Here is a 12,339-nt window from a genome sequence, read left to right on the forward strand (position 1 = left end):
AAGGATCCGGACAGATAACAGAGCACCTCACTTCCTTTCCCACCCTGAAGGGTGCCACCAAACCTGTCCTCCGGCTCTCTGCCTTTGTCCTGGGAGTCAGCGAGCAAGTCAGCTGCATTCTCTTGCCCTTAGTAAGTGTATCAGAAAGGAAAGCAAACTTGACTCCCAACAGCTGGTTTTCTGACTGATTTCATTGAATTTTTATCAGCTTTATCTTCCTTTTGATAGAGGCTATTGAATTTTAAGGAAACACTGTGATATGAAGAATTCTGTTGTAATTTCAATAGCTACTTCCTAATTCACCTGTTTGTTTTTTTCTAAATCTCCCTGCTAACACATCTTACTGACTCAAATCAGGCTTTTCATTTTGAACGGCTATTTGGTAATCCAGATTCTCAGCCTGCTTTCTCCAAATTATTTTCAGGCATGCCTAACCAGAGTTGCTCATGGTTAAACTGAAGAATTGTTTGTGGTCTAACTTAAAGATGAAAGCGAGAGTTTTTCTTCTTCTCAAATTTGTCATACATTTATCAGTTGTGATTTTGCTGATACTTTGCATACTTTGACATAGTTGATACTCAGTCAAAAGGTTAGATTAATCCCACATTCACAGCTCTGGATAGCATTCATGGTGTTTGGCTAACACAAAGAATGGTCTTTCTCGGCAGAAGATGGGCAGGGATACTGCACGTGCTTTTGGTGTTGTATTAGCTTTGAAAATTATATGAAAAAATTCGTCTCTACCACTCAATTTCCTACATGGAAACGAATGTAAAGTGTAAAATAAATATCCTATAGTTGTCTCTATGTGTTTGTTGTCTCTATGTGTTTGAATGACTTTGACCTTTTGTCTTTGCAGCTGGGGGTGTGGTTTTCTCTTGGCTGTGCCTATTTGGCCTTGGAAGACTACGGAGGTTCTGCGAAGGCATTTCAGCGTTGTGTGACTCTAGAACCCGACGTGAGTTTGTTCGGTCTGCTTTCCTTCTCACAGCTCTTTGATATTCTCTAAGTTACTTGGATTGTACTGTAGTTCAGAACAGCAATCCTATGGGTATAGAGTTTCAGTTATACAAGATGAGTAAGTTCTAGAGATTTGCTGTACAACATGGAGCCTGTGGTTAACAGTACTGTGTTGTGTACTTAAAAATTTGTAGAGAGGCTAGATCTCATGTTAAGTATTCTTCTCTCAAAAACAAAACAAAACAGATAAAAGGCAAAAAATTCCAATTTTCTATTATTTTATGTTAAAATAAAAGAACAGCAGTTCCTTTTGCATTGGAAGAAAGTATACCTTTGACAGAAGGTCACACCTTAAGGTAAATGATTTATAAATCTAGAAAGAAGTTTCTTCTTATAATAGCTAAGTTATTCATGGAAATAATTTTGATACAACAGTTTTTTAGTTAAAATTATACTTAACTGAAGTACATAGCAAAATGTCATCTGTTTTGTCATTCAGTAACGTGTGCTGCCTATGCTAATTGCCTTCTTAAAAAGTTCTTTTTATTTATAGTCTTTTAATATTTAATAGTTTTACTGAGATGATAAATAATTCACATCCCATAGAGTTCCTCTATTTAAAGGGTACAATTCAGTGATTTCTTAGTATATTCAGAATTGTGCAACCATCACCACAATCAATTTTAAGAACATTTTATTGTCATAAAAAGAACCCCCTTGTACTCATTAGCAGTCACTGCTCATTTCTTCCAAACACCTTCCACTCCCCACCCTCCACCTCCTGCCCCAGGCAACCACTAATGTATGTTCTGTCTCTAGATTTGCCTATTCTGGACATTTCATATAAATGGAATCATACGCTATGTGGTCTTTTGTGGCTTGTTTCACTTAGATCAATGTTTTCACAGTTCATCCATGTTGTTGCCATGTATCAGTACTTCGTTCCTTTTTATGGTCAAATAATATTATTTTATGTGGGCGTATCACACGTTACTTATTTGTCCATCAGTTGATGGACATTTGGATTGTTTCTTTTTGGCTATCATGAATTAGATTGCTGTGTACAGTCATTTACAAGTTTTTGTGTGGACATACATTTCTATTTCTCTTGGGTATGTACCTACTAGTACAGTTACTGGGTATGGTAGCTCTGTGTTCAAAATTCTGAGAAACTGCCAGACTGTTTTTCTAAATCACCATTTTACATCCCCACCAGCAAATGTGTGGGGTTTCCAGTTTCTCAACATCTTTGCCAGCACTTGTGATTACCTTTCTTGTTGATTCGAGTCATCCGAGGAGGTGGCATCTTGTGGTGGTTTCGTTTTCCATTGCCCTGTTGGCTAGTGATGTTGAGCATCTTTCCATGTGCTTATTGGCCATTTGTGTCCCATCTTTGGAGAAATGTTTATTGACATCCTTTGCCCATTTTTAAATTGGTTTAGTTGTCTTTTATGTTGAGTTGTAGGAGTTTCTTTATACATCCTAGATAGAAGTCCTCATGTGGATATATGATTTGAAAATTTTTTCTCCCATTCTGTAAATTGTTTTTCACTTTTGAAAGTGTCTTTGAAGTACCACATTTTTTAGTTTTGATGAGGTCCAGCTTACCTGTTTTTTCTTTTGTTGCTCATGTCTTTGGTGTCATATCTAAGAATCCATTGCCAGATTTAAGGTCATGAAGATTTACCCCTGTCTTTTCTTCTAAGAGTTTTATTGTTTTAGCTCTTACATTTATGTCCAATCTGCTGTTAAATCTATTCATTAAACTCATCACACTACATGTGGTGGCGGATGTTGACTAAACTTACTATGGTGATCATTTCATAGTATATACATATATTAAATCATTATGTTGTACACCTGAAAATAATCTAATATTCTTTCTCACTTTAAAAAATTTACACATCATTTCAGATAATGTAATTTCTTTAGTTCAAAAACTTTCATTTGGTCCTTTTTTATAGTTTTCATGTTTCTACTGAGATTCCCAAGTTGTTCCCTTATTATGTTCATGTTTTCTTCATATCTTTGTTTGTATTTATAACAACTGTTTTCAAGTTCTTGTATCTTGTTCCAACATCTCTTTCATTTCTGTGTCTGTCTCTATTAACTAATTTTTTCTTTGGTTATGGATGAATTTTCTTGTTCGTTTGCATGTCTACCAATATTTTTTTATTGTATCCTACACATCGTGGATGCCGTGTTGTTGAGTTTCTGGGCTTTGTTTTCCCTTAAGGAAGATAGAGCTTTATTTTGGCATTAGGCTGATTTACTCGTGGATCAGTTTTATTTTAAACTTTGTTAGGGTGGGTCCTGCATTGTCCTTATTCTAGGGATGTAATCACCCTTCTTTTAAGGTATAAGCTTTTGGTAGTTGCACTTAATACCATTTGTGAACAATAAGAGTTCTCCACTCTGGTTGGTTGGAACTTGACTAGCTCTTAGCATTGTGTGACCTCCAGAATTTCCATTCAGCTCACGGCTTTCTGGTAGTTGTTCTCTGCCTGGCCTCAAGAAGTTTTGTCCTGTACATGTATAGCTTAATATTCAGCCAAGGGCTTAAGGAGATGCTTATTGAGGTTTCCCCGAGCTTATTCTCTGCACAGATCTCACTTCCCTGTTTTTTTGCCCTGCAAGTTCTGGCCAACTTTTGAGCCCTGAACTCTCATCTCTTTCTTAATCCCAGTAAGACTTGCTGCTTCATTTGGTTTCTACCTCTCTGTGCTGAGCCCTGAAAGTGCCTCTAGATGGAAGTGTAGGTTGATTGTTGAGACATCTCAGTTTACCTTCTTTTGAGGGTCACAGCCCCATGCTGTTTGTTGTCTGACTTTTCAAAAACAGTTCCCTATATTTTGTCCAGTTTGTAGCTTTTTATGGTAATAAGCCTAGTCTAATACTAACTGTGCTATGTCTGCAAGCAGAGGTCCATTGCCACTTACTTTTTAAAACGTGCATATGAACTTGAAAACTGTATACTCTCTATTTTATAAAGAGCTGAACAAAAAGGAACAAACATAATTCATATCAACATTTATGTAATGACTTAAATTTATTTTGTCATGCATAGAGGAATAGGTAGAGAAATACGTTTGATTGATGAAATACGTAGAAATAACACTGGAGAACACATACTCCTTTCTTCTCCTGTCTGATGAAGGATGATGGTAAAATAGCAAAGGCTTTTAAAATATGAAAAACAGTATTCTGCATCACCTTGGATTTGTAATAAATCTATATATTGTATAAATTGTATTGCAGATTGTCCAGTTACTTTGGAAATCTAAATTTGGGAATAAAATCTTAGCTAAATTCCAGATTAGTACTATAATAGTTATGTCAGTTTGTTGACTATTTTTGTTTTAAATTATGAAAGTTAAATTTAATTTATTTAATTTTCTCATATACCTTGAACATACCTTATTGAAAATTGTGATTGGAAGGAGCACCTCCTGCACTAGAAAATATGTTATACTTTGGGTTGTAGCGATTATTTTACCTAAATGAGAATAGTCTATAACTGAGTTCTCTGTCATTTCAGAATGCTGAAGCTTGGAACAACTTATCAACTTCCTATATCCGATTAAAACAAAAGTAAGTACATCAAACAAATATGAAGAACTCAGTTTCCAAAATGAACAAGATTTTCTTCCACTGAACTTAGTGCCTTTATTCCTTTTCCCCTTGCCCATCCATACCTTTGAGTTAGGATGACTTACTATAGCCATTTGAATTCTAAATGTAATTTATTTTTTGAAAACATTTACTGTGTAATAAAATAAGAACTATTACTTGGAATCTTTATTTGATACTGAAGTTTTGCATCCTAAATTCCATTATACGATGAGAGCATGCATGCCTTTAGTTGGTCAACTCAGTTGATAGATTCTTACTGATTGCTTGCTTGCTGTGTACAAGGTATTACTGAGAAATATAAATATAAACCAATGTCTTCAGGAATTGTAGATTTAAAAAATAAAATATCAGGCTGTATTATTTTAAAAATTGATCAGCATTAGAAGTAGTATGTGGTAAATATCAAGTGGGAAATCCAAGGAGAGCTATAATAACAGTAGGTGATATTTGTAGAACACTCATTCTATGCCAGACACTCTGTGTGGGTCTCAGAAGAGAGAAGGATCATGGTCCTGATTCAGGAATGCTTCTTTTTTTTTTTTTTATTATGTTATGTTAATCACCATACATTACATCATTAGTTTTTGATGTAGTGTTCCATGATTCATTGTTTGCATATAACACTCAGTGCTTCTGACAGAATGCTGGACACAAGCTGAAATTGGAAGAATGGGTAGAGGGGACAGAGGAAGGCCTCTCTAGCGAGGGAAATGTGATCATATGCAGAGCAAGTAAACTACACCAGCTATAGATTATAGTGAGGTCTGTAGGAAGAGAGAAGGTTGGAGTCAAATTGCAGTGTGTTCTGATGATCTGACTAACAAGTTGAGACTATCCTGTTGGCAGTGAGATGCCTGCACTTTCAGTAGGGGCAATTTCATGAAGAAAGAAGCTTTTGGGGAAGATTTATCTGGTGGCAGTGTGAGACAGACTGGAGAGGAAACTGGGGGCTGGGAACCCAGTCAGGAGACAGCTGTTGTAACAGTCCAGGCAGGAGATAACTAGCCTGGAAAAAAAAGGGCACATGCCAATTTATAAAGGGGACAACCAACTGGCCTTATTGACTGGCCATAGAAAGCCAAGGAAAGGAAAGGGAAGAGACAAGGATTGCTATTGCCAGAGTTTTAGCAAATGAAGGAAAGGATGGATCTGTTTCCATTTTCATTTGGCCTTATTTTCAAGCCTAATTTAATTTTTCTTTGTGGATTCACAAGATACTTCTGAAGATATCATTAAATCCACATTACATTGAAATACTTCTGCTGCTCTTGGATGACAAACTACATAAAGAAAGTACTGTTTTTTCTACTGTGTGCTTTGGAAAATAATATTATGTTCTTGATTGCAACTGATTGTGTTAAAATTCCCTAGGGACCTTTTGGTTTAAAGCAAGGGGCAGGGGAAATCCCTGTCATAGTTATAGAGTGATCTCAGTGGGTTTTTCTGGTAACCCTGATAATTTTGTATATAGTGAGGCTCTTGATACTCTACCTCGTTTTCCAGCCCATTAACCCTAAGAATTCCACTTTCTCTCGTAGGGGTCCTGCACATTGTTCAACTTCTATTTGGCGCTTTCTTGTCTTCCTGCCACTCCACAATTGGTTTTTGTGTAAAAGTGGGGTTGTAAGGTCAAAGGTGAATCGCTGCTTTATTCTTGCCCTTTTGCTCTTTCCTTTCTTTGCTGCTGTTCCAGTCATAGCTCATTTTTGACTCATGAGATTGTTACTTCAGGTATAAATTATGACCACTCCTCTCAAAAGAATCCATGCCTAAAAGGTACCCTTTAAACCATCTCGTCCGTCCCTTTGCTCTCCTGGGGTTCTTCACTAACATACCTTCTTTGCTGTTTCATCTGATTCCCCAGGCATCACACCCCTGCCAGTCCTTTGGGAAAATCTCCCATCTTTCTCTGAAACTTTCATAGCAGTGTCACAACCATTGTGGGCTCGATAAGTGAATCCTGAACTGAAGATCCTTATGAAGAAGCCACACTTACGAAAAAAGATTCATAGAAAAAACTTTGAGGCCAGGAGATTGTGGGCAAAGGATGAGAGGATATGTAGGACAGAGGATAATCCTCTTGCCTGGGTTGCTGCCTGTCAAGTTCTTTTCCAGCAGGCCGACCTTACCCACCCCCATGCAGGTGGGAGAACTGCAGTCTCAGTCTACCACTGCTGAAGGCGGTCGCTATTATGTGGGAGGTGGGCGTAGGGAGTGGAACCAAGAAAGGGAAAAAGACACCACACACACACACACACACACACACACACACACACACTCCCAAAACAATTTAAGGCTGAATTTGAAGAAGGAAGGGTTACAGCAAGGGTACCTTCATTTTTAACTCTAAAAGGAAGGGATAAGTGAATCAGTACGTTCCATAACAACTTTAGGCAAATTGTTTAATGTAGAGAATAAAAAATTAAACTGCAGTGAATTGGCTGCTAATGAGAAGACAAAAAGGACTTCATTATAAGGACGTTATTGTGATTGGTACCATAGGTATATTAGAAATTGATTAAATCCTTCAGGGAGTAATTCTCAGAGCAACGGCCTGGGATGACCAGAAGAATCTCCATTATCCCCTCCAAAATTTGCCTTAAAAGTCATGGAGGAGGAGATGCCTTGCTGTAACATGGTGGGGCTCGGCAAGGAAACGGAGGTAGACCTTGTAGTCGTAAATTAACAAACTCAAAATGGCTTTGGAAAAGGAGATTGATAGCATACACTTGAAGAAGGTTACTGTAATTGTCCAGTAAAATATTTATGATCCATAAAGGAACTATAGTCTTATCCAGACAGGGGAGGAAAGCATTAAGCATCTTTTTGTTTGCTGAGATTTTTAACTTATAGAAAAGGTGACATGAAGTTCTGTTGATTTCCTTGTCAGTATCAAATTTTAGTAGTCTTTTTCTCTTTTCTGAAGTGGCTTGTATAAGACAAAGATTCCTTGATGGTTTGGTATACCTTTTCTGTAAAACTGCCTAGCTTTGTTTTAATTTTAATTGATTTATTTGGCTATTTCTTTAGGTCATTTGTATAATTTATTCATAGCATTCTCTTATGATTTTTTTTCCAAAAAATTACTAGTCTTATTTGTGCCATTTTCTTTTATTCTAAATGGAATTTAGTTACACATTTGTCTGTTTCATTTTTTTTCCCCAAAAGCTAGCTTTTGGTTTTGTTAATCATTTAGCTTTCTTTATATTTATTAGTTTCTTCTTTCTTGTTTATTTGGTGTTTTTCTACAATGTTAAGTTAAATGTTTTCACTGATTGTCATTTTTTTGTAATAAGTGCATTTAAGATCACAAATTTCCCTCTAAAAATACTGCTTCAGCTATATCCTGCAGATGGTGATATATAGTATTTTCATTAAGTTCTAAATATTTTTTATTTTCTAATATGAGTCTCCTTGTTCCCTCACTATGGTTTCTTTTTTCTTTTTTTTTTTTTTAGGAGTGCATCTTTAAGTTTCCAGGCATATAATTTTTTAGCTATTTACTGTTGATTTCTTATTTAATTTCAGAGAATATGTCTGTTATACTTTTTTTACACAAACGACTGGTAATTTTTGTTCTCAATAATTAGTTAAATGTAATGACATATTTCATCAATTTCTGTTCTCACTGTTGATCATTTATTGTATCCCTTTCTTTCTGTCTGAATTCCCTTTTATTTTTGCAAGAGAGGGTCTCTCAGTAGTTCTTTTGTTTGGGCCAGTAGATGATAAACTTTCTTAGTCTTTGTACATCTCAAAGTGTTTGACTTTGCATTTACTCTTGAATGGTAAGTTTAGCTGGTTATAATATTTTAGGCATGACAATTATTTTCATACAGTGCTTTACACGTACTATTCTGTTGTCTTCTACATCTTTTGTTACTAATGAAATATCTGCTGTTCTCATTGTCATTCTTTTGTAGGTTTTAGGATTATCTTTATGTTTTGCAATTTCATACAATATACCTAGGTGGTTGGTTATCTTTACTTATAATGTTGGGTACAAAAATATACTTTTGATCATAGAATTAGATCTTTGTTGTCAGTTGTGGGAAATGCTCAGCTTTATCTTTTCAAATACCTTGTCCTGACATTTTCTGCATCTGTTTACTGTGGCATGTCTATCAAATGTATGTTTGAACCTTACCTCTCATACTTTCCTCTCTTTATTGCTCTTTTATTTTTTAATCTGAATTCCTTGTGGATTCCTCACTATTGCTTTCTAGTTAATCAGTTCTCTCCTTGTGTGCAGTCTAGTTTTTTGTCACCTATTGAGGTTTTGTTTGTTTGTTTGTTTAAGTGTCTCTTTTAATTCCAAAATTTCCAGTTGGTTTTTTATTTACATCTCCCTGTCCTTGTTTCATTTCTACCTGTTTTTGTTGTGCAATTTCTTGCTCCTTTAAAATTTTTATTTTATTTATTTATTTATTTATTTTTAATTTAAGTTCAATTAATTAACTTACAGTGTATTATAAGTTTCAGAGGTAGAGTTCAGTGATTCATCAGTCTCATATAAGCTCCTTTTAAATTTTAAAAAATTTTGTAGGGAGATTTGAAGTGATCTGGGGTTGTTTGGGTCTCAGATTCTATTTATTAACATGAATGACTAAGGACTGACAGGAAGTTCACATTAGCATTTTATACCTGAAGCTATGGTTTCTTTAGCTATGATTATTCATTATTATTCTCTTTAAAATCTGACCTTCAATAGAGTAAAAGCTTTTAGAACTTTACAAGAAGCCCTTAAGTGCAACTATGAACACTGGCAGATCTGGGAAAACTACATTCTCACTAGCACTGATGTTGGGGAATTTTCAGAAGCCATTAAAGCCTATCACAGACTCTTGGACTTACGAGACAAATACAAAGATGTTCAGGTAAGATATTCATATTTTGTTTTTTCAACTTGTGATTGATGTTAATGCTTGATTATATGATTGTGATATTGACTAAATATGCATTTGGTTTTGATTCTGGTTTCTGGCACAGGGCTCCAAAAACCTTTGGAATTTCCTAAGCGAAGACAGCCATAAAGGTGTCTTTTGTTGTGTTAATGAGGTGACTTTTGGAAAGCACCTAAGGATGGGGATGGTTGCCAGGGTGTCAACCATGCGATTAGAGGGTTGGAACTTTCATTCCCATAACCTCCACTCCTCTCCCCTCACGACCTCCTGGGAGAGGAGAGGGTATGGAGATTGAACTCCATCACCAATGTGGCCAGTGATTTAATCAGTCATGTCTATGTAATTGAGCTTGCATAAAAACCCAACAGGATAGGGTTCGAAGAGCATCTGGGTTGGTGAACACGTGGAGATGCAAGGAGAATGGTACACCCCGAGAGAGCGTGGAAGCACTGTGCCCTTTCCCACATACTTTGCCTTATGCACCTCTTCCATCTGGCTGTTCCTGAGTTACATCTTTTTATAATAAACCAGTAATCTAGTAAGCGAAATGTTTCTTGGAGTTCTGTGAACTTACTGCTCTAGCAAATTAATCAAACCCAAAGGGTGGGGTTTGGAACCTCCAATCTATAAAGCACAGGTGACAACCTGGACTTGTGACTGGCTCTGGAGTCGGGAGGAGGAAGGATTGACAGTCTTATAGGACTGAGACCTCCGTCTGTGGGATCCAATGCTATCTGTAGGTAAATAGTGTCAGAATTGAGTTGGTAGTGTGGGGAACCCCCCAACCCTGCACGCGTGTGTGTACATGCACATGCACGCACACACACAGGTCAGAATTGGTGACCAGAATCACCTGAGTGATACAGATTTTTCCTTGACTACACACAGGAAAATTTTGTTAAACACATGTGATATGTAAAACGAGCAGTTTTTTTCTCGAGTTGAATATTCTTCATTAAATATTCTGGCATTCCAATGTCAAATATGTTTGTGCAGTTATAGACTGAATGTTATTGTGACTCAGTTAAGAATATTTGATATGTGGTTTACGTACATACAGTCAGCTTGCAGAAATGAAATAGAATGATGTTTGTGTGATTTATTGCTTTGGTTATCTCAATGTAATAGCTGGAGTAAGTCCCATACTCATTTACTCACTCATTGAACAAGCATTTACTGCATACTTTCAGATGTTTTGAACAATATAGAAATGAAGACTAACATTTTCTTTGCAGTGTTTAGTGAAATGGTCCTCTTGGTAAGATGAAGTCAGAATGGTTAAGTCTAACACTGTACAAAAAATATTAGATCCTTTCAGAAAACACAGGAGACTTGAAGCCATTGTGTTTGTCATCTTGTGGTTGAACTGTGGTTGAAGATTGTACAAGGACAAGGCTGTGCAGAAGCCTATGGGTTACAAAGTCAGGGGACTTGAAAATATAACACTTTATTTGCATTAATCAGCACGTGCTATTTAAAATGATGCAGTTGAAATTATGAAAAAACAAAAATAACATCTAATATATGATAATACCTTACTATTTTTATGTCCTATTGTCTGTACTCCAGTTACTCCAAAATTTACCTTATTTGGGCCCTGTCATACAGCGCCAGCCCTCAACCTGGATGCGTGGTCTTGCAAGCTCAGCCATATGACTGGCCACGTTACTTCAAGGCTCAGGTTCTGGGCCATTCACGTGAAAGAACTTTGGCTTCAAGTAGAAAGATATACCTACTTCCAGGACATATGTTGACCTCTTCGAATCAGCTTTCTTTTTCTTTTACTCTTCTTTCCTTTCTAAATATTATACATTGACCTTCCATTATGGAAAGAAGGGACTTGAATTCTATAGCATAAAGATCAATTAAAACGTGAATGGAGGCATAGCTGAATTTTACATCCTAGAGAGGATAGGAGCCCTAGCAAATCTATTTGCATGGTTTCCTGCCAGTCCTGTAAACAGAGCTGAAATTCTCTGTGGAGGCAGTTCTTCTCTTCTACACTTCGCCTTTGGACAGAGGGTACCAATGAGGCTTTGAACAGATCTTGGTATGTTACCAAACCACTGAGGATAGGGCAGAGATTCCAAAGTGCTTACCTCCTGTTTACTTCAACTGTAATTTTTAAAAAAGATCCTTCTTTACTAGAAAGCATTCTGAAGCCCGTTCCTAAAGTCTCAGAGAGAATGTAAATAGTTTACATTGGGAGTTTATTCCATTTTATACTTGAAATAAATTCTGGGTTCTTTTTCTTTCACATTTTAAAAATGTGCGCAAAACATTCAAATCCAACACTCCTCATTTAGACACCACCGCTGGCTCAAAGCCAGCACTCTTTAGAATTGCAAACCGGCAGAGTAGACTCCTAGAGGAGTCCTGTAGGCTTGGCTGAAGAAACCACACATGCATCAGAAGGGAGTGTGAAGCCCCCCTCGTGCCTCATAAGACCAGAAGGGTTGATTCTCCCAAGTTGTTGCCCTGCTGGTGTTGCTGCTGGAGATGTCTTGTCTGCCCGAGGTGTCTTAGAATTGACTCCTTGGTCAGTCTGATCCCATTAATCTTCTATCGTGTGTCCCCGGTTTCTAACTGATCTGCTTTTCTTTTGATGCGAGTGGGAGTTCTCCTCCGAATCCAAATTTTAACTCACAGCAATCCTTCAGACCTGCTAAGGATTAGTAATAATTGACTTACCGGATTGGCTTTTTGGATTTTCCTGAGAAAATCCTGATCATCCTTCTATGCTTGGCACCCTTGGAGTTGGTTTTATATAAGGAACCCAGCTGGCTGGGTCTAGGCCCCTCTTCCCTGAGAGATGGACTTGGGTGGTTATGGTACATGAGCA

General features: G+C 36.9%; 1 protein-coding gene across 5 annotated transcripts in view; it reads left to right on the top strand.

Moving 5' to 3' along the window:
- Positions 1 to 12,339, top strand: part of TTC27 (tetratricopeptide repeat domain 27) — a 167,943-nt gene that overhangs the window by 133,300 nt on the left and 22,304 nt on the right. For all 5 annotated transcript variants that reach the window (XM_035000887.1, XM_035000884.1, XM_035000888.1 and 2 more), the window contains 3 exons: positions 860 to 958; positions 4,499 to 4,551; positions 9,305 to 9,470. In XM_035000887.1, the coding sequence (XP_034856778.1) occupies positions 860 to 958; positions 4,499 to 4,551; positions 9,305 to 9,470 (318 nt within the window). The remainder of the gene's footprint in view (positions 1 to 859; positions 959 to 4,498; positions 4,552 to 9,304; positions 9,471 to 12,339) is intronic.

This window comes from Mirounga leonina, unplaced genomic scaffold (genome assembly GCF_011800145.1).
Source record: "Mirounga leonina isolate KUSES-001 unplaced genomic scaffold, KU_Mleo_1.0 Mir_125, whole genome shotgun sequence".
NCBI classification, from domain to species: domain Eukaryota; kingdom Metazoa; phylum Chordata; class Mammalia; order Carnivora; family Phocidae; genus Mirounga; species Mirounga leonina.